The following is a 22735-nucleotide window of genomic DNA, read 5'->3' as shown; positions in this document are numbered from 1 at the left end:
CAGGACGATTCCAGAGCAAATGCACTGTCCTGTCTCGGGGTGAGGGAAGGGGTGGTGGCAGGGCTCTGGGACCCCCTCGGGTCTCAGTGGCCACCTCTGCGTGAGCACAACAAGGACAGCCCAGGTCTCGGCAGGGCCCTGCCTCTCCTCTCTAAGTGGATGGAATGAACGAAAACTCCTCCCCACAAGGATGCTCCTAAAAGAAACGCAGGGTCAATCAGAGTCTGGTGGGGCCTCAAAGTAGACCATGCTTATAGCGCACCACCTGGCACGCCCGCTCCCAGATATGCACCCAGGAGAAATGTGGCCTGGGGTCCACACGAAGTAGCTGCTGGGGTCCTACTGTGATATCAGCAGTAGAAGCCCCTAGGCAGGAGCCAATAGAATGAATACACCAGACCTCAGCATTATGGTATCTTCTCACACAGTACTATTCCCCAAGCACAGGGAGCCCTCTGCAACCATTCCCAACAGGACAGCCCAATCCCCGCACACAACCTGTTAAGTTAAACAAAACAGTCTTCCACGGGGCGGGCACTTGCTAAGCACAGCCTCTTCTTGGAGTGATTGGGCTTAAACCCCAGCTCTACTTCTTATGCCAGCTCCCTGCTCACGGGCCCCTGCCACCCACAAGGGAAACACAGATTGGTTTTGGAGTTTTTGTTTTGTTAATTTTATTTTTTTAGATTTAGTTATTTTTATTCTAAAGGCAGATTTACAGAGAGAAGATGATAGATTTTTCCATCTGCTGGTTCGCTCCCCAAGCAGCCGCAACAACCAGAGCTGAACCAATCCAAAGCCAGGAGACAGGAGCCAGGAGTCTCCTCTGGGTCTCCCGTGTGGGTGCAGGGGACCAAGAATTTGGGCCACCCTCCACTGCTTTCCCAGGCCAGAAGTAGAGAGCTGGATGAGAAGTACAAAACAGGACATGAACCAGCACCCTCATGGGATGCTAGCACTTGCAGGTGGAGGATTGATCTGTTTTAGCCACCCCGCCGGCCCCAAGATTGAGTTTGAGCTCCTTCACCCCCAGCTACTGCAAACATCTGCAGAGGGAAACGGTGGAGAATAGACTATTTCTCTGTCTCCCAAATAAATCAAAACAAACAATTTTTTAAAAGCAGCTAAACGTCTTTAAAGCCTTCAGCACATACCTCCATTTGTATCAAGTTCAAAACTAGAAAAGTAGTAGTCTACAGTGCTAACAAGTTAGGACAGAGCTCAGGTACCTGGGAGAAAGAGGAGAGGCTAGAAGGGAACAGCCGCAAAGGGGTTTGCGGGGGCACTGCTGCTCATTATCAGGGTGGTATTATACAAGAACACCTACCTACTCCATAAACTGTACATTAGGCACCAGCACACATTCAACAAGCAAACACCTCTATACTCCAGGGTTCTCCAAGGTGATAGCCCATCCGTCCATCCATCAACCCACCCACCAAAAGTATTTCTGAAACACCCACCCTGGGAGCCAACCCAGGGAAGAGAAGCCCAGTGCAGGAGGTAGCATTCAAGGTCCCCCTTCTGACAGTCCACCAGGACCAGACTTGGGTCCAACGCCAACAAAAGCCCAGCCAAGATCAGACCAGGTCCAGCACCAGCATCTTCGCCTCTGCCTGCCTGGACCCACCATTTCTCTCAGCCTGTGATGTTCCCTCCCAACCCCAGCCACTACCTCCTTGGAGCTCAGCCCTGGTCCCAGCATGCCCTGCGGCTGCTTGGGCAGCAACTTTCTCTCAGCCCACACCACGCACGGGTGGACCTTGCTGGTCTTTGCTATCACCATCTGACTTCCCCAGACACTCGCCAGGGAAGGTCTCCCCTCCTTTGCACCATCCTGTCCTTCATGCTAACACTGGATTCCCAACTCAGTGATTGCCCTGTTGCACGTTAGCCATGGTACATAGTACATGGTGCCACACGCTGTAGGCAGGAACAGGCAGGTGCACAGGGAGGCTGAGTTTCAGGGGGTAGGTGCTTCTGATCCCCACTAGCCATTGCCCCCTCTCCCCCCACACCCCTGCAAGGTCTCAGGCAGGATGGGGCAGAGCTGTAAGATTTTTTTCACCACCTTTTAGCCAAGTTGTTCAGACTCCCAGTGGGGCGTGAGGACAAGCAGGGTTACATCAGGGCTACAGTAGCGGACTGTCCCCAGCTTTCCTGAACGTCACAGAAAACACACTCGGCTGCAGAAGATGCAAATAGCCACAGCCTTGGGGAGCATGGGCCTTGGTTTTGGCTCCAGCCAAGCATCTCCAAGCCAGCGTGCAAGGGTCGCTTCACTCACTCCCAAACTGCTGTTACCACACCTGCTACGCCAGGTGCTGGCAGGACTCGCACAGCCACTTCCAGAACACAATCCCCAGCCAGGATGAAGCACATGGAACAGGCTGCTTTACACACCACACACATTGCCCTGCCTGGAGGAAGTGACCTGGCTCCTCTGAAGGACCTTCCAGGTTCTCCTAGACCTGGTCCCTAGCCCAGGCTGCACCTTCCAATTCCCTGGAGAATTAAAACCCAGAAGTGCCAATGCCCAGCCCAGGCAGACCCACCCCAGTTATTCCTGGAATGAGGTCAGCTCTTTCTAATAGGTCTTGGGAGACTGACAGTGGACAACCACAGAGTCACACCAATGATCACACCAATGCATCCATGTTACAGATGGGGAAGCCAAGCAGATGCGGTTAAAAGATCACTAAGTAAGCTGGTACCGAGCCAGGACTAATAGTGGGTTTCAGAAAAAAAAAAAATTTTAAATGCAAAAAATAGCGGGTTTCCTGGCATTCAGCCAGGGTAGATGCTGCCTACACAGGGCTTCCTGTAGCCTTGGCTCCATGAGAGAAGGGACAGCCAAGACACAGGCATCCAGTAAGAACAAGGTGGGTCCGCTCCCTACCCCAAAAGACTTGGAGACTTCTCCCCTACACTTTGGCTGCTCTCCGAAACAAGCAACAGGGGCCAGGGGAGACTCCATCAGACAGCTCCCCCAGCCCAGGCCATGGCACCGTGGGAACCTGCGCCAGTCAATGAGGGCTGAACTTAGTGTGGGGCCATGGAGATGCCTCTGGGTGGCTTTACCTCTGGGTAAGATCTGCAGGACTGCGTTCTGGACCCCAAGCAGCAGCCGGCAGGGTTGGGGTTTCCTTGTGCAAATCACTCATAGCATCCCAACACTGGCTGCAAGGCAGGCTCTGAGCTGGGAGCTGGGGCAAGGACTCAAAATTAAACTCCAGTCTCGCCACCTTCCTACATAAAGCCCACCCCTAGCAGCGCGCCTTTGGGACTCACTTTGGAAATTGTGTCCCTCCTTTTTCTCCAGCAATCTTGGGAGACATCCTGGGCTCAACCCTGCATAGCCTCAGGCCCTCAGAGCAGAATCTGGGGCCCACAGTTGGATGTGTGGTGTTCACAGTCATTGAATGGCAGGGATGGCACCTGACACCTGTGCCAGGGACTACCTCTCCAGTAAGGCAATGGGGACTGGAGGGCCAAAGACTGAGAACAGAAGGTCCTGAGCCTACACCCCTGCCAGCCACCTGTGGAGGGTAAGGTAGCTGAGCCCCACCCCCGCTTCTTCCCACCACCACTGACCATATCCACCTACCTAGCAAGGCCTCATACCTAGAATGCCCCAAGCCCAGAACAGCCCCTCCAAACATAGGCCGTGTATAAGGACTCACCTCCCTGCCTTCCCCCCATCCCTACTGTGGCACCAATGGCTGTACGGCCCAGCTTCTCCCTCCTCAGCCTAGCACTGACCCTGGTCCAGCGGGCTCTCAGACAGACCAAAGCAACAACATCCAGGCCCAGACCTGCGAGCTTCGAGACTTCTGCTTGGAGATCAATTAAAGTCTTGGCAAGGTCACCTTTGCAGTCTGGACCAATGGCTTTGATGTCCATTCCAGACGCAAGACCTAGGATTTTCCAAACCCAGAGATTTCCACCACGTGGGGACAGAAGGGTCCCTCCCTCGCTCCCAAGGCCCAGCTTTCTCTAAAATGGGGGCAGGTCCTCTGACTGGGGAGCAGGGGCGGGGGGACGGGCCACAAATATCAGGAATTCTTTCCACCCAGGGCAACTGGGAACGCAATGCGTCTCTGCCTCTCCCGGCGGCAGAGGGCCAGGGAGGGAAAATGTTTAATGTAAAAACATCTGACAAAGTACCTTCAGGATATATTTTCTGCATCAAAGAAGTAGCTCTTGGCAACAGCCGCCTGCCCCTGACAAGGAAGCACTCAAGCATGGCTCCCGATGGTTACAGACACCCTGGGAGCACTTGCCAAGGGGACAGTGGGAGGGCGGGCCACAGTGCCCCCAGTGCACACACATGGATGTGATCATGCTGCGTGCAAGCACGTGTACTTTCTAGAATTTCAGGTCCCTACGCAGAACCTGCCCACTCACTGGAGGACACGGGCAACCAAGGTGCAGTGATATTGGGTAGGGACATCCAGCTGGACAGACACTCGCCATTCGCCCTAGGCCCACCCACCTGCCAGCTCCCTCAGCAGCCAGCCAGTGGATAAGCAGAGCTGGGCTGGGACCAGGGTGACAGCTGCTCCCTCTGAGTCTCCTCAGGTACCCAAGGACGTGGAAGGCCTAACACCCATGGCCCCCGTTTGAATCCTGTATCTCCTGGGGACAGATATGGGAGAACCAGACCTAGCCTGGGCTCTGGTTCCAATACAACTGCTTTCCAGCTGGGTGACCCTGTGCAAGTTGCTTGACTTCTTCAAGAGCTAGTACATATATAGAATGCATAGAGATAACACACAGGGTATTTGCCCAATGTCCAGGCCAGAGCTCAGCACTCTCTGGGATTCCATGTGTGCAGTGTACTCTCTCCAGACCCTTCCACCCCAGGCACAAACTCATTTATTCAGGCATTAATTCCACAGTGACCCCTGCTTGGGTGTGGCCAATGCTAGATGCCAGGCAAGATCCTTTAGGACAAGTGGATCCCAAGGGTCCCTGGCCCCAGGGACCAGGATCGCTGTCTTCAAGCTCCTTCCCCTAGCATTCACAACAAACTCATTGATGCACCTCATCATGCACCTCTTTCCCCTTCAGCCACAGACTCTTGGAACATCAAGTGCTTCTTGCTGCAGGCCACTCGCCTTTGGTACGAAATCGCTATAATCTCCTGTCTTCCTAGTGAGCTCCTAGTCACCCTATAAAACCCAGTTCAGAATCACCTTCTCCATGCGGTGTTCTCTGAATGCCCCATTTCCCAAAAGAGAACCCCCTGCTCTGACATCTCAAAGGCAACACTCGGCACCATCACTTACTGTGTATCACCCCTTCTAGATCACCCATCCACCATTCTACCTGTTTATACATAGTAGGTTCCCCAGGAGTGTTTAGAGTGTTGACACATCACTCAAATGCCTACAGTCAGCAGACAACACCGTCCTGGGGAATCTTCAAGTCCCATGGCCTCTGGTGAGTGGGCCCTGGATTCTTCACTGCCAAGTGCAATCCGTCTCCCATCCCTGGCATTCGGTGCTCTGACTCTGAACACGAACGCTCAATCTCCTCCCTCCAAATGCCTTTGTCCCAGGCCACACTGTACTATGGGACAATGATGACAACACAATCTAAGAGACCACAGGCCAGAGGCCCTAACTCCCTGCCTATCCTGTAGGACCCAAGAGCTCCACACCACAGTCTGGTACATATCTGTACCAAACCAGTGAGCCAATGGCCCCAGGTACAGCTGAGCAAATGAAAACCAGAGAAGCCAGAATCCCACCTGAGGTTACAGAGGGGCAATGGCGCCCACACTGGCCCACACTGCACCCCACTCACTTGCTACCCATGCTGCTTGTTGACAACAGCAGATTGGTCAGACTCTGCCACAACGGCCCAGTCCTCCAGGGGGCAAAACCCAGCAGAATCATGAGCAGCACTGTCAGAGCTCATGCCTGGCTCAATCCCCAGCTCTCCCTGTAGTCCTGCACGGATGGCTGCCCTTCCTACACCCTTGCTGGAGAAGCTCAGCTAGCAGCACACGCACAGCCAAATCAGACCCAGCTGACACCAGCCTTGGCACTGAGTAATGCACCATACCAGTTCTCCAACAGATATGAGAGTAAGACACCAGCCAGGAACCAAGGATCCTAAAACAGTGCATCCCTGCCCTAGTCCCACAGCATGGAGTCAGGCAGGCCTGAACTCTCAAGAAGCTCTCCCCAATGCTCCCAGCACCCGGCCTGGCCTAGCCAGGGCTCCTGCTCTCACCCAGAACACAAACAAGGAGGTGCCCAGAGAACCCAGCCTTGTTCAGAAACCCCCTTCCCCATACAGCCCCTCTCCATACGATCCCTCAAATCACAGCCTAATTTTTGAGCGGAAAAACAAAAGAAGGCTGCCCATCAACCATGCATACCTTAGTACAAATTTCTCTAACTCATTTTCCTTTACTCCCTACCCTGAACTCAAGAAAATAGGAAAGGAGGGGCCCGCATAATGCCACACCGGTTAAGCCATCACCTACAGCATCATTCTCCTCTAACACCAGTTCCAGCCCCAGCTGCTCTGCTGCTGATCCAGCTTCCTGCTAACACACCTGGGAAAGCAAGAGAAAATCGGCCAAGTGCTTGGGCATCTACCACCCATGTGGAGGACCAGGATGAAGTTCCTGGCTTCTGCCTTCAACCTGGCCCCGCCCCAAGTGATGTGGCCATGTGGAGAGTGAACCTGTGGGTAGAAGATCTCTGTCTCTCTTTCTCCTTTGTCATTTGGCCTTCCAAAAAAAAAAACCACAAACTAAATAAATTTTCAATCAATGGGGAAAGGAATGGACACATCACAAAGAAGGAAACAACCTGGGGAATGGTTGGGGGGGTTGGTGGTGTTACGTGGTCAGAGGTTAGTACAGGGGCCCCTGAGTTGGGCAAACCACCCAGAGTGCCCGCCAGACCCAAGGGGCACCTGCAGGCCACACTTTTACCCATGCCCCACTGAAGACACAGCCTTTGACAAATGCTCTGCACTCCAGCCTCCTCTTGGCGAAATCGCCTGCCCCCTCAGCTTGCCCATTTGTTCAGTGGGAACCAGGCATCCAAACCTGGAGCTGAGGGAGGAGGTCACAGGACTGGTGTGTCAACAACTGTCAGACAGACTGACAGTCTCCTTTCTTGCTGCCATGCCCACCGGTGTGCCTCGGTTTGTAACAGAGTGCCAGCACTCCTACCAGGATCCATACCAGCCTCTGCTTCCTCTGCTTTGGCACATGGGAGTGAGGCAGGGAGCTTGAAGCTGACTACAAGCCGGTAGCTCCAGGCAAAACCCTGGGATGGTCCCTGTGCACATAGACAAGGGCGGTCTCCACCTCGAGGTTGCAGAGAGCTGTCTGACCAAGACAGGACTGTGCCACATGGAGACGAAGGGCAGCTGGCCCATGTGGTCCATGGGGCAGTCTGTGGGGTCTGCTCCCTGGGTAGCCTGGAGGAGTTCCCTTGTCAGCCCCATAAATCAGGATGGGCTGGCCCCAGACTCCTTGTGGATTATTTAATTTGTTCCCATTTTATCCAAAAGGAAGAGAGGCCAGGAGAAAGACCTAGGCCTGACTGGATCACCTGGCCCTGCCAGGGTCTGGCTGGAGGAAGGGAATGGGGAGTTTTACTGGGGAACAGCGGGCAGCGCTCTCATGGTAGGAGCTGGGCAGGGACTCACATCCCACACCTGCCATTCATAATCTAGTTCTTGGAGCAGCTGAGCCCGGCGACAGTCTCAGCCTCCCTCTCACCTACAGCAGGGGACACTTACTCTGGTCACACTAGGTTGAAATAAGGAGTCCAAGAGAGTGTGACGGCTGGCATGTAACAAGTACCCACAAATGCCACCTGTTGCCATCAGCAGCACCCACACCACGGTCATCAGTCCCTGACCACCAAATGCCCCAGTCTGGCCCCAGTCTGGCCCCTGCATGCCATCCCTCAGGAGTCTCCCTTCCTGGGTCTGTCCTAGAGGGTGACAACCAGCACAGCCCCCAACCTGGAGGCAGGAACAGCTTTCACCTACAGGCCTCAGATCCCCCATGACAGAGCAAGCCGGAAAAGGGGTCCCACAGATGGAGGGGACACAAGTAATCCCTGGAAGACGCCTGCTCCACTCACTCGAGGCCACCCCAAGCCCACACCAAAACCCACTGAGACCTTACTCCACCTCCCTGCCAAAGGAAGCAACAGATGATCTCCCCAAACCTGTCAGCCCCTGAGAATCCCAAGCCACTAGAGGCACAATGTTCTCGTGAGAACCACGCAGTCCACATCCACGTTAAAGACTCACAGGAGCCTTCTCACTGTCCAGAACCAAAAGCTGCTCTGGCGTTAAGTCCCAAACACAGGCCCACCAGGCAACAAAGACAGGCAGGTGTGGAGGTAACAGCCTGGAGACCTCTGACCTGCAGAGGGCGCTCTCTCCTGAGAACCACATTGTGGGAGGGATTTCTGCAGGTGTTCAGGGCCAGCTCCAGGAGCCTGATCCAGGTGCCTGAACCAGGCACTGGGTCTGTTGGCAGTGACTAGGACAACGGGAGATTGTGCTTGAAACACAATATGCACATAGTATGACAGGTTCAAGCTCACACGCAAAGGAAATGTCAAAAAATGACCTGTTTATCTAACTAACCAATGTCAACGCATCTGAATTATCGGAGGGGTGGCGACAATGCAGAATCATAAAGTAAGACTCTCAAGCCTCTGGCTGCAAAACTGCACGGGGCGTCTGGGTCCATATGGCTGGGTCTCAGTTAGAAGGACAGAACCAAACAAAATCAAGAGGCAGGGAAGGGAATGAAGTGGCCCCATCCGAACCTCTCCTCCCCCAGAGACCAGAAGACAGGAGTGACACCGAGGATGGTCAGACTTCAGTCCAGGCTGAGGCCATACTCCCAGGGTCTCCACCTCCAAAATGGCCACACTCCTGTGACCTCCCCTGGCTGCGGGGAGAACAGGCAACACGTGGAAAAGGGAAATGGCTGGGCAGCCACAGGCAGCCAGTGTGGGGTCATTCTTAGAATCACAGGCAAGAATGGCAGAATGTGGTAAGAGCTACAAGTGTGAGAGCTGCCACTGACCCTTGAAGAAAAGTGGGGAACAGACAGTGGTTAGGAAGAGACCCTGGAGGCATTTCTCAGGCCTAGGATCACTCCAAGAGGATGCATGTAAGGGGGTGCTGGGAGTGGGGCCCGGCCCACAGTCAAGGTCAACCCTCTATCAACAGCCATGGTCCCTGCTGCTGCATGGCTTTATGGAAGGAACAGCTCTGACATAGACAAACCCAGCCATCCGTGCCCACCGAAGGAGCCGTCAGGCCCACCTGGCATAGCAGGACACCTGCCCAGGCAGTCCCCAGAACATAATCACCACCAGAGTTCCTCTTGGCCTTCAAGGCCCCCAGCCCTCTCATTTAGGAACCTCCTGGCACATGGGGAAGTCAGCTTTTCATTGCAAAGGCATAAGGGGCTCCACACCAGGGTTATCCTCTGCTTCTACTCCAGCATCCCCTACTCCAGGAGAAGGCATAGGAACCCCAGACCCCGGGCAAACCCAAACTTGCCAACACCTCCCTGCCAAAGCTCCCTCAGCTCACTCCAGTGCCTGACTTCGCCTCACTCATCCCACGGGGGTTTCTCCCAGATAGCAAGAAGCAAAACTGAGGTGAACCTGGGCCCTCCTCACTTCCACAGAAGTCAAGGCAGACACCCCTGCTGACACCACAGTGGACGGGCACTCTAAAAGCATCTACCTTTGCATTTTACTCCGACAGGCTGTTCTCCACCCCACGAGGAAGCTCCCCATCCTCTAGGTGGGAGGAAAGGGGGAGGCCAGCGCAATGACCTCCCAGAACCCACGGTCACACTTCAACACCCCAGCCAGGTGCCCAAGGAGAAGCCTTGGAGCCCACGAGGAAGCCCACCTGAGAATTCTCCGGGTGCAGTGAGGAGGGAGTTGGTGGCCTCGGTTTCAGTGTAAGACAATGTGGAATCAGACAGATCTGTAGGGGCAAAGACAAAGACAACTTAGCCGTGGGACACCATCTCCAGCACGAACATCTCACACGCACACAAAGACATGGCAGCGTGTCCCTCGCTATTCCCCGACGTCACTCTGTGACACCCCCACACCCCACCCAGCCCAGCAGCCCAGCCCTGAAACTCTCCGTGGTGCGACCCAGACTCATGCACACCTGCTCTGACCGTCGAAGGAACCCACCAGCAATGGAGTAGGGTGTTGAGGGGGCCCACCCAAGCAAGCAGCAGCTTGGAGCCTTCCCTGGGCAAGGTGAAATTAAGCCCCTGCACAATTCATCATGGCTGTACTTAATTACAGCCATTAAAATTCTTGAAGCTGTTCCTTCTTGCTTCCTTCCTTCCTCCCTTCCTCCCGCTGGAGCCGGGGAAACTGTTTTAACAAGTCACCAGCCACCCTCGCTTGGTCCCGCGTACACCCCTCTAATTAAGGGCTCAACCATTTGCTACCAGATTAGCTTCTCCACCTCCCCATTCCCCTTCCCCCACGTCCTAAGATCCAAATCTACTCAAAGAGCGGCTCGCCGCATCTGTATTGTCCTTTTAAAGAATTCTTTTTGTTTTCTTGGTAAGAAGTCTTAAGCACTTCATGTAGTGCCTAATATTTGTTTTCCCGTGTCTGCAGGCCACTGTGACGGGAATAGAAAATCCTTTTGCACGTGTTCTCTTGAGTAAGGACACACTGATACCTTTCAGGACAGGAAGACTTGAGAAATTTTTCCTTAGCCCGTGCCCCTACCACTGGTACTAGGGAACTCTGCCCGTCCCTGTCCCGGAGTTGGAAGGCCTGTAGCATTTTCATCTTCTCTCCCACCCTGGCCCAGGTCTGTCAGGTCTGTCTCAGCTGCTCCCATCTGGCCCAGTAGGACCATTCCAAGCTGGGGGATTCCTGGGACAAAACCATAAGCCTAGGGCCTCCTCACTAGCTGGAATTCCATTTGATTCTGCAGGGTTTGTTTTTTTTTAACCACAAAGCTTGGGGAGCGGGAAGATGAAACACAAACCAGTTTGGCCTTTCTTTTTTTTCCCCCTCATTTCCCAGTTGCCAGATGCTGACTGGGTGTTCTGTGTTTTATTTTGTTTTTTGGTATCCTGTGATCGCAGAGACTTACAAGTGAACTGACTTTCTGTTTATGAAAAAGCAACAATGCAACGCAAAGAAAAAATAAAGACCTTCCCCCCAAAAAACGCAGATCTACAAGGGCATGAAGATTACAACCTGCTGGGGAAACAAAATGAGCAGGACAATAAGGGCGCTTGGAATACTAGAATCACACACACTACAGCACCCTGGGTGTCCAGGTGAGAAGCTCTTACAAGGACTTAGCTATGAATATGGAATGTGCTCCGTGCGCTCAGCACCCCCAGCCCTCCAGCAAGTTGTGCAGCAGCGCTCCAGGCCCATCCCACTTCTTGGGGAGCAACCAAGGCTCCCACACAGCCCTGGGAGGGATCAGGAGGAGTCAGAACAGCAGGTGCCTTGGCCAGACTCTCTCCTGCAGCATATCTGCTCTGCACCTCCAGCTTAGAGACTCCCCCACACTCCTCATTTCTGCTGCACCCACTCAGCCCTGTCAGTGTCAGTGTGTGGGCCAAGGAGGCAGAAAATGGACCACCAGACACAGAAAGGCAAACATCCTATCAAGTTCACCTGACAATCTCCTTGTGATTTTGAAGCTGGGATGAGCACTCGCGCCCTGTGGAAACAGAAGGTGGGCTACCTCCAGGAGTGAGCATGGCTCTTCCTGGGCCTCCAGGGGTTATTTACCTCTCGAAATAACCAAGACAACTGTGGGCTTCTGAATGGCTGTGCTGGAGAGCTTTAAAGACAGGCCTTACTGTTGCCCCTCCCCCAGGCTGACTCCTGCTCCGTGAAGAGATGGGCTCCCACCAGCTGACCTCTCCAGTTCCCCCCACAAAGAATTCAACAAAGCTTCTCCATCCAGGAGACCATTATGCTTCTGGAACAAACAATGGGGAGGTCACCAGCATCCCAGCCACTGACTCACACGGTCCCCACGGAGGGAGGTCAGGCTCCTGAAGGGGCCCGTTGGGCGCCTCTGCTTTCCCAGGGGAAGGTTTAGGAGGAAAGCCGGAGCCTGCAAAGCTAGCATGGTGCTGACACATGCCCCGGCGAGGCCTAGACCCAAAAGAAAACAAACCAAACCCTCCTTCCTGCGGTCGCAGGGTGGAATGTTCTAACATCCCTGCCACGCCATCTGCCTTCTTCTGCAGCCCCTGGGCACTGCTGCAAGCACACAGCTGCCCTCATGGGAGGAGGTGCAACCCAGCCCACCCTTGCCAGGGCTCAGGACTCAGCATGTGGACAGCCGGTGGATGCGCCATCTCTACTTAGCCAAGCACCTTCAGCAACATGTTCTGCCTCTGCAGGGTACAGGTTGCAGGGGACACCACCACCCCGACTGAGCTCCCCTGGGGATCGACCATACTCAGGCCCTTCTGGACCAACACTCTTGCTAATACTACAGCTATTGAGGTGGGGGTGGGGAGCAGAAGGAAACGTAACTCCTTCCCACAAAGACTCCATGTCGCACCTAATTGTCCCAGTGTTGATCAATACCCACTAACAGGCACCAACCCTAGGGCTGGGGCTGGGGGAGAGGAAGCCAAGAGGAGGCACAGCCAAACCCCCTCCTCCCCAGCAGATGATTCAGTCCAAACCCATTTCATCCCCCACAAGCCCATGTCCAAAGGTCACCAAAAGGTTAACGATGAGCCCTGGAATGTCAAGACGTAAATAGGGAAGTTGGCTCTGCTTTGACCTGAATGTGGGAGTGTGTGCGAAATTACACCCCACTGCAAAGCAACCAGGCTTGCTTCCGCCCAGCCTGCCAGCTCTGGGCTGCAGGGCAACGGAGGGTGGACACGCTGCCACAAGAGGAGGACCTGTGGAAGGGGGGCCTACTTACCCAGTGGCTTGTATTCGTCGCGAGGAGACAGCCGAGAGTAGGGGGGTGGCGGTGATTCTGGAAGACAGGAGACAACATGTCATGATGGGGAGGTGGGGGTGTTCACACCTGGGCTCCTAATGAACGGTTTCCTCAAATAATAAACAAATAATAAACTCAATCCCCTGCAAACCCTCCCCAGTCCCATCTCTGCCGCCGCCATCCCCCCCTCCTTTCCAGGATTGCATAGCAAAGACCTGGGCTCAAATTCCACCATGCCACCTTTGGTTGTGTGACCTCAGGCAATTTCTGTCACCTTTCTGGGCCTGTTCCCTCAGCTTGGAGATGGAGATAATGATCATCTAGATCTCCAGGCTTGACTGGGGAGAGCCAAAGAAAGATAGCGCTGGGGAAAATGCTTAGAACAGCTCTGGGCGGTGTGGAGATACCTCTACCAGCAGCAGCACCAACTGTGATAACAACTCGAGGCAGAGGGAAGGCAGAGATAAAAATCCAGGCATGCCTGTTTCAACTTGAATTGGGGGCAGACACAGCAGATTCGCAGATTTTTTTTTTTTTTAAATCTCTGGCAACATCTGGGATATACTATACTATGACACGAAATAGAACCGGGCATCCCATGTTTTCTCACCTTGGCCAAACTGGGCCAAGCCTGATTCGGAACTGATTGTATGCACTGCCACGCCGACAAGCTGCCTTGGAGCACTCTTGGGTGCAAGGAGGCTGGAGTAGCAACTGGGGACCCCGGGATGTTCAGCTAGCTGAGCAACCTGGATGGGAGGCCTCATTCACCCCCAGCCCCTGCAGCTCCCAGGATCTGTTTCCACAGTGCTGAAGGGCTGGGGTGGGACACAAGCCCTGCTCCAGCCTTGCAGCTCAGCTTCTGTGATTCCTGCCCATCCATGATGGGTCTTTTTCTTGGGGCTCCCTTTCATCTGCCTAGAATATTCCTGCTTAAAAACAGACATTTTGCCTTCAGAAGAATTCCTTAGCCTCTTGCCTTATGGGAAGTAACAATTTGCTAAACTAAGTAACAATTTGCATGAATGAAACGGCCCTTCATCTTCTCTAAATGAAACTAAACACCACCAAATCGCAAACTAAAACAAACTGGCAGTGGTAATAAAGTGGTAATAACTATTATTAGGCGAGTATCAGTAATGACACAAGGGGTAATAAGTGTTTGTCGTAATTATAATAAGGCACAATTAGGCTTCGCAGCATTTGTTTTGCTCCACGCATCCAATGAGCCTTCACCTTTTCCCCACCCCGACCTCTCCAGCCAGGAGTGACTTCCACCAAGCGGAAGGCTCACAGGTCTACACCCAAGCACTGTGGACAACATCAGGGGGAGGGAAAAGTCGACACCACAGAGGCCCTGGGAGAGAGCTGGAAGCTTGCTCAGCACCTGCTCCGGGGATCCCACTCCAAGCCAGGCCCTTTGCATGAGGCCCCTATTTCATCCTTTCTCAAATGAAAAAAGCAACACAACGGAACTATTAGCCCAATTTCAAAAATGAGAAAAACTAACTTCCCCACATCCCTTAGGGCCATTAGGGTTTAGCTGGCATTTGTACCTAGGCCTGACAGGGAATCCAGACATGCCCCCTTTTACGCACCCTGCTGGGTTCTGGCCCCGTTGTGAATTCAACACAGACAGGACTAGAACTCTTACATGGACCAAAGCCATCACAAACATAATGGCAAAGTTGGCTACATCTATGGGAAAGGGCATGGGGGACCCAGGGACACCCACAGAAGACCTTCAACAAGACTCAGGAGGTGGGTCATCTGTATAGGTTTGAGCCTACGAGGGACCAGAGGCCAGGCTGGATTGTGGCCCCATGTCTTGGGACAAGAGGCATGGGTCATGGAGAAGCTAGCCTTCCAGGGGATGGGGGACTGAGACCGGCTCCCCCATGTCCAGAGACGGGGGCCCAGCCAGTGGAAGTGATTCCCTTTTGAGCTGACCATGGGCCAAGAGAAACATTGGCCTCTCCACAAACACTGGAGGAAGAGGGGGAGCTCCTGACACTCCTGGATGAGGGCTGCTTCTACAATATGACTACCACAGGCCCATGATACCCACGGCAGGAAGCTCTGGGCATCTGCCCCCTATCGGTGGCACTGAAGGAAGACAGCTCACATTAAGCCACTGTCACCAGTCCCAGCATCTCTTTTAGAGAGGCCAACTCCCCAAGGCGCCAAAGATTAAGGACCAGAATGGTTCACCATGTCTCCGCTTCAGAAGCCTTGAGCTGTCAAACCCACCACACAGGACCACAGCTGAGCCGGGCGATTCTGGAGGCCAGAAGTGTTGATCACAGAAGCTGAGGCTGGCAGCCAATCCCTAAATATCATACTAGGTGGTCCTAAGAGTGGGAAGGCTCACTCACTAACGCCACTCCCCCACCCCTCCACCCTGCCACAAGAAAGACTTGGAATGGCAGAGACAGACAGGGACTTGGGGACCCAACTCCTTTTAACAAACATCCTGATAGTCCAGTGAAGGCCTTGCCCAAGGCAAGATTTTACTCTACCTCTCAACTTGACCCTGAAGTGCACCAGTAGGTGCATCTTTTAAACACTGAGATACAATCGGCCGACCATAAGACTCGCCCTTTTAAGAGTACACAATTCAGTGGTTTTGAGTTTATTCATAAAGCTATGCAACTGACCACGATCTAATTACAGGTCATTTTCATCACCGCAAAAAGAATCCTGATCCCCATTAGCAGTCACTTCCTAAACCTCCATCCCCTAAATCTTAGGCCACCACTGAGCCAGTCTATGGATTTGTCTGTTCTGGACTTTTTGTTTTGTTTTGTTTTTGTTTCGAGATTTATGCATTTACTTGAAAGACAGAGCTAGAGAAACAAAGAGATGGAAGTGGAGGATAGAGAGAAATAAATCATCCACTGGTTCACTCTCTAAACTACTGCAATGGCTGGAGGTGGGCCAGTTATAAGTCAGGAGCCTGAAACTCCATCTGAGTTTCCCATATGGGTGGCAGTGGGGTGAGGAATTGACACCCAAGCACTTGGGCCAACTTCTGCTGCTGTCCCAGGTGCATCAGAAGGAAGCTGGAGGAGAAGCGGAGCAGCCAACCACTTGAACCGGAGCTCATATAGGGTATTGGTGTTGCAGGCGGTAGCTGAGCCTGCAGCAGCACCGCCCACCCCCCCCGCCCCCCCCCGTCCCAACCACATGGACATTTGTTATAAACGCAATCATAGTACAAGGGCTCCGTCACAGGGTCCATCCCCGATCCCTTTGGGTAATTCCTCACTGCCACTCTCATGCGGCCAGGCCTCATGGTCACAGGTGCCTCCACTGAGAGTGGACAAAAGCTCCAGAGAGAAACCCAGCTGCCTCTTGCCCACTTCCCTCCCTCAGTTATGGCAGCCCCTCAGGCACTGGGAATCTTTTCCAACTTCCCCCAGAAACTAGAGTGCTCAGCCGGCACCAGCCCAGGTGAGCCTCTGGTTAGCCACTGGGGAGTCCTTAGACTTTGGGGTTCTAGACCTCAAGGGTAAAGCCAGAGGAGGTCGTGGACTCTCCCCACCTCTCCCAGAGCCTGGCAAAGCTTCAGAATGGGATCATTACCTTGCCTCCCAGACCTCTGCAGCCCAGCAGTCTTAAGAGAAAGATCCACCAGCCCCTAGAGGCCTCCAAGTTCCTCCCCCCAGCGGCATGTGCGTAGGCATGGGGTCTCCCCCCCCCCACCCTCACCACAGCACCCATCCCCTCAACTCTCCAGAAACTGAAAGCTCAGGCCCCAAGCCCCAGGATGGGAGAGACAGAAATGGAGCTCCTGGCACTTTAAGGCCGCCTGAGCCTAATTGCCCAGATTCCCCCGGCAGCCAGATAAACAGCGCAGCCGGCTGGCGCCAGCAAGAGGCAAACTGCACATTATCACCCCTTCCTCACCTCCAGGAGGGGCAGACAGGCAGGCCTAGGGGCGGGGGCTTGGAAGCCCAACTTGAAATTGATCTCATTTCAAAGGGATAATGCCAGGCCAAAGAAAAGGAAAACTTTCTAGCCCGTTCTAATTCCTATAGTCCCGGCCTGGGAACCCTGTGTTTTCCAAGGCGGCCTCCTCCAGTCGTTTAGAACTTCTCTGTCTCACTCTGTCTCTTTCCCGGGCACAATTTGGATAATAGTAATTTACTGAATATAATTACAGAAAAAAAAAGTGGTGAGGCAAAGAGCAGGAGATTTATTCCAAAGTTAATGGATACTTTCAGGAGAAAGGAGCTCTCTATAAACACAGGTTAGAGCTGTGATTAAAGCATTTCTCCACATTTCCGTCCACACAGGCACCCAACCGAGCCTGGTGTGCTGGCTTCTCCCGGGACAGAAGGACGCACCCGAGGGATGCAGAGTGACAGCCTGACTCCCAAGGCCGGGAGCCCACAGGCCAGGAGGCCCCCAGCGGCTGAGATCAGCCCTCTCACTTCACAGAAGGGCCTGGCTCCAGCCAAGTGCATGATCGTGCCTGGCCGGCAACAACCGCGTGGGCGTGTGGGTGCGGGGGTGGGGTCCACACTCCTGGCCCTGCAAGCCTGGCTGCCCCAGTGTGCCACAGTGCTTTCCTCTCTCTTAGCGGGGTGCCCAGCTCAGGGTGTCTGTCTGTCTGCCCCATGCCCAGCCCTCTCACCCAGGAGTCCTGAAGGAGCAGTATCCTTATCAGGACGCGCCCCGCTGAGCCCCAGCTATGCACCCGCCCAGCCACAGGGAGCCAGGCTGGCAGCCAGGCGGCCGGGGGTGGGAGGTAGGGTGGGCAGCCAAGGGCTTCCCCAGAGCTTGGCCCCAGCGGCCAGAGGGTCAAGCGGACGCAGATGAGCAGTTCTCCCAGATGCCCCTAACAGGGCCTGCCTGGGTAAAGCACTGGAAGGAGGAGGTTCCAGAGCCCGGTAGCTTGCAAAGAGGCAGGGCACTAGGCCTGCACTAGCCCCAAGTCAGCCGGTGAGCTGTAGGTTACTGGCTGGCCAGAGCCTAGGACGGGGCCTCGGCGAAGGAGCACCAGGCTGTAGCTTGCCAGGTCGCCCTCACCTGTACTGTCAAGTCTACCTAAGTCAAACCCAGGGCAACTCCCAGTCCAGAAAGCAGAAGTGGGGTGGGTCCTGCTCTCTGTCCTCCCTTGCCCACCCACTTGGGCTTGCCTGGCACCCCTAACTCTTCTCTGATCCATCTTCCAAGGCCAGGCTGCAGGTGAGAGCTGTGGAACTCCCACAGGTGAGCCTGTTACATGCACACGTGTACACACACACACACACACATGCACCCAGCACTACCAGTCAGCCAGAGGCACAGACCTGACTCTACCCACGTCCCTTCTACCTGGGTGCTACCTCTCTCTCCAGCACACAGCCCAGGGCCTGGCACAGCGCAAGCACTCCACAAACACCTGGTGCCACACAGAGAGAGGAAACACCTGCAGGGCTTCTACAAGAGGGAACTGGGCCCCACCATGCATCTCCCAGGGACAGGAGCACCACAGATAGGGTCCCCAGGTTCCCAAGACAGGGAAGGCAGGCGTTGCAGAGAGGAGAAATGCACTTCTAAGAGAAGCTGTCAGGGGAGGCAGCAGGAGCAACAGGTTAGAGAGCTGCTCCTCCCCAGCGCCCCATCAGTGGCCCCTCTTCAGGAACTCCAGCCCCATTTCCCTCCCACTGCCACCACCCCCACACACACACCCTCCCTTCCACCAGGTCAGGAACCTGTGGTGAGTGATGGAAATGACCTTCTAGGTGTCCCTAGGCCTCCCCTTGTCCTCACCTCTGCTCTAGCACCCAGGAGCTGGCCAGGACAGTGAGGCTAGGGGTGGGTGGCATGTATCCAGGAACAAAGAAGGAAAGGGGGAGCCGTTCGAAGAGGTCATAAAGTACCCAGCTTCTTCTCCTACTCATGCAAGACCCTCCACTCTCCAGAGCTCAATAAAGTGGAAGATGATGGAGTGATGCTAGCATGACAGCCACCTCATGTTGAGAATGCCAGCGGGCTTATCCTGCAACCGCTTTGCACCACAGTGTACAAAGGCCCAAGCGGGACATTTCAGGAATACCTTTGACTCCTAAGCGATGTGATCTGTCTACACCCCATTTCACAACTTGCAGCTTCGGGGAGACAAAAGCACTGTGTGAGGCTCAAGGCATAGGTACCAAATGCTAAAGGCAGAGAGCAACAGGACCTCCCAGTTCTTAGGCCTCTCCTCAGCCTGTCCTCCGCTTTCACCGTCTGTGCAGTTGCAGCCTACTGTCAGGTACCCCAAAGCCTGCATGGAGAAGCCTCCCATTCCCAGACGAACTGCCTTTTAAGTTTGCATGCAAAGTTGCCGATGCAACTCTCATACCCTCTGCCCGGCTCTCCTTCCAGGGCAGGAGAGAGGCGCACCAGGGATACCTCCTTCCCCACCAGCGCGCGCGCGCACACACACACACACACACACACACACACACACACACACAGGCCGTTGAACCCGCCCGCGCCCACGCCACGCAAGGCTCGTGCAAAAGGGGGCAGCGCGGGCCCCGCGGCGCGCTCACCTGGCCCGCAGAGCCGGCTGAAGTGGTACGGGTTGCAGCACACAGTGGGGCCGTCGGCGGCAGCAGCGAAGCTGTGACAACCGCACAGGGGCTTCAGCTCCACGGCGTGCTGCAGGTCGGGCCAGCGGAAGAGGCGCCCGAGCAGCAGCTGCGGCGGCGCGGGCTGGCCACCCAGGCGGAGGTCGGCGCGCGGCACCAGCACGCAGCCGCCCGGCACGCCGCCGCGGGACTCCACCGCCTCCAGCAGCGTGTCCAGCGAGCGCTCCTTGAGCCGCTTCAGCAGCGAGTACGTGACCGTCTTCAGTTCCTGCTCCAGCAACAGCAGCCGCGAGCGCGCTTCACGGCTCCGCCCGCCGCCCGCGGGTTCCAGCGCCGGGCCGGCCAGGGGGTCGCCGGCGGCGTCCCGTGGTGCGCCGGCGGCGTCCCGCTCCGAGAAGAGACAGCAGGTCACCGTCTCGCAGTCACTCTCGGGCAGCCAGCCCGGGCCGCCCGGCTCCGCCACGTCCAGCAGGGAGCCCCCGGCGCCGGCCCCCGGCTCCGACACGGGCCTCGTGGGGCCCCCTGCGCGCCGGCGCCTGCCCACGCTCTGGGCGCCTCGCTGTCCCACCGCGTCCCGGGGCCGCCGCGGGGTTACCGTGAGGACTTCGGAGCGGCCGCAGCCTGCGCCCTCTCGTGCCCACGGGGCTGCCTCAGCTCGGCTGCCCAAGCCCCCATCCTCGTCGCCGTCGCCGCCGCCGACGTCGCCGCCTTCCTCCCGGTCGGGGACCACACGACTTCGCCAAAGTCGCCGCACCAGCCCCGAGCGTTTGGACCTGAACATACGATATCCTTTGGCGCCGGGGGGTGGAGGGGAGGCGGTCTCCAGTTACCAGGGGTCCGTTCCCTCAGCGAGGCGCGGGCCGCAGCCCCATAGGAAGCTCGGCCGCCGAGCGCAGTGCAGACCGCGCACAGCCCGTCGTCGAAGGGGCGCCGCAGGGCTGCCACATGAGGGAGCTTGACCCGGGAACACGCGCGCGTCCGGGCGCAGCCCGCGCCGCTCGGCCACTCCAGCGCCCGCGCTCCGGAGGGCTGCGGGCGGCGCGCGGCGGCCACGACCCCGCAGGGGCCGGCGAGCCTTCAGGAGCCGCGCGGCTGGTCCATGGGCACAAAGCGCTCGCGCCGAAACCCGAGGCTGCTTTGCGAAACCCTCGCTGCTGAGACTCAAGCGCCCCACTACTACATGGGCTTCTCCTGCCCGACCCGAAAAAAAGCAGGCGTGTTAAGACCCTGAGCTCCCTTCTTAAACTGCCTGCAAAAGAAAAAAAAAAGTTGGGGGAGGAGAGGGGCGAGGCAGGCGGGAGTGGGGGGAGGAAGGGGGGGAAGGAAAAGAACAAATCCGCCCCCAAAACAACCCCCCCTTCAATGCCCAGGTCTGCAAGCACGGCAGGCCAACTCCGTCTCAGGTCCCAGGCGCGCTAGATGCACTTGGAGTGAGTTCTCCCGAAGGCGAGTGTCAACACGGGAGCAGAGGCTGTGAAAAAAAAAATCCCACGGAGCTGCTGGGGATCCTGTGTGGGAAGCGCGCTCCGCCGAGGCCGAGGTAGCAGCCCCGCGGTGCGCTCGGACGCTCCGGGCGCCCGGCGGCCGAGTGGCCCCCCTCCCCCTCTAAGTGCCTCCCGGTGGCCCCGCGGTCCCGGCGAGGTCTGGCGAGGCAGCGCCCGGCGGCTCTTTCTCTCGGCTCGGCTCTCCTCGCTCGCTCCCCCGCTCGGCTCGCTCTCTTTTTTTGTTCTCCTCAAACGCACACGGAGGGCCCCCGGAGGAGCGCCGCGGAGTCATTGGCTGCCTCCCATCATATGCCAGTCTAGACACTTTGGCGGCTCCGCGGCGCTGATTGTTGCGCAAACAAGGTTTCAAGTTTCTTAACTCTTAAAGGAGAACACGTCCCCATTGCTGGGGCCCGAGGCTCGCCAGGGCCGGCTTCCCGGGGCGGGCCGACGAGTCCCGGGCCCACGCCCCACGCCCGCCCCTCCGCCTCGGGCTTGACAAGCGCCCACGACTCGCCCTCTCTGCGGTGGCTCGCGTCGCGCCCCCCCGGGCACGGAAGCGAGTGAGCACACGTACCTTTTTTTCTTTTTTGCGCACACGCGGTTAAAGTCGGAACCGCGGGGCAGGGTGGCGAACCCATCGCCACGCGGGCGCACACGCCACGCTCCCCGGCACGTTGGCTTGGACACCCACTCAAAAACACGCGTAGCACCCGCAAAATCGGTTTAAGCCCCACCCCCAGGCAGGGCCGGGGGCTCGTGAAAATGGGTATCTGCGAGTGCCTGCCTGATTTGTGTCTCCGGGGGCGGAGAGCGGCTAAGTTGGGGAGTGGGATCTTCCAGGAAGAGTGCAGGGCTCCTCAGCCACTGCGCAGAGTTGGGGTCCTCGGCTGGACCAGTGCTTTTGGCGGGAGTGGGAGGCAATGTGGGGCGGTAGTTTCCAGGACAGCCAGAGGTGGGGAGCTGAAGGAGGGATCGAGGCGAGCTGTGTCTCCTCGCCGGCTCCGTTCGGTCGCCAGGGCTCTTCCCTCGGGGATAGGGGAGCCGCCGGCAGCCCCGGGGCCCCCCTCGAGGCCGGGCGCTACCGGCTCCTGGCCAACTTGCTTAGTGTGTTGCTGGAGGAGTGGGGGGTGGGGAGGGTTGGTGGTCGCTTTTCCCCGGGGACGGTGCACTACGAGGGGCCGGGGAAGTTGCGGCAGGGTGATGGTGGGGGGGTGCGGCGCCCGCCCCGGCGCGGGAAGGGTTAAAGGCCGCTCCGGCCCCTGGAGCCGGCGCGGCGGGGTACCTCCTCGGGCGCGCTCGCTCGGCCGAGGGTGGCAAAAGTTCAAGCTAGTAAAGTCGGGATTGGTCCCGCGCGCAGGGGGAAAAAAGGCCGGGGGCCCCCCTCCCCCTCCCGGGCGCGGCGCCGATTGGCCGGGCCGCGGGGCGACCCCGCCCTCTCCCCTGCGCTCCGCGGCCCCACCTCCCCCCCGTGCGGCGACCCGCCCCTTTCCGGGCAGGAGCCGGGCCCCCGCGCGCTGAATGAAAGAAATTCCGCTACTCTCATTGGCCCGGGGGCTGGGCGCCATCTCTTCCCGCGACCAGCACCACTGCCACCCAGCCCGGGCGGGCGCGCGCGCGCGGGGGCTTCGGGGCGCGGGGGTCTCCCCAGACGCTGCACGCTTGGCCGCGGGGTGCGCTGGCCCCTTCGGTCCC

General features: G+C 56.7%; 1 protein-coding gene across 1 annotated transcript in view; it reads right to left on the bottom strand.

Moving 5' to 3' along the window:
* SMAD6 (SMAD family member 6) overlaps positions 1 to 20591 on the bottom strand; it is a 65994-nt gene extending 45403 nt beyond the window's left edge. The window contains exons 1-3 of the mRNA XM_040969670.1: positions 19518 to 20591; positions 12970 to 13026; positions 9928 to 10005 (exon numbers count right to left, since the gene is read on the bottom strand). Coding sequence (XP_040825604.1) covers positions 9928 to 10005; positions 12970 to 13026; positions 19518 to 20337 — 955 coding nt within the window. The 5' untranslated portion in view covers positions 20338 to 20591. The remainder of the gene's footprint in view (positions 1 to 9927; positions 10006 to 12969; positions 13027 to 19517) is intronic.
* Positions 20592 to 22735: the final 2144 nt, after the last annotated feature.

Source organism: Ochotona curzoniae, unplaced genomic scaffold, assembly GCF_017591425.1.
Source record: "Ochotona curzoniae isolate NIBS_2020 unplaced genomic scaffold, NIBS_Ocur_1.0 scaffold_4701, whole genome shotgun sequence".
NCBI classification, from domain to species: domain Eukaryota; kingdom Metazoa; phylum Chordata; class Mammalia; order Lagomorpha; family Ochotonidae; genus Ochotona; species Ochotona curzoniae.
Note: the sequence above shows the minus strand (reverse complement) of the source record. Positions and strands in the feature narration are given on the sequence as shown.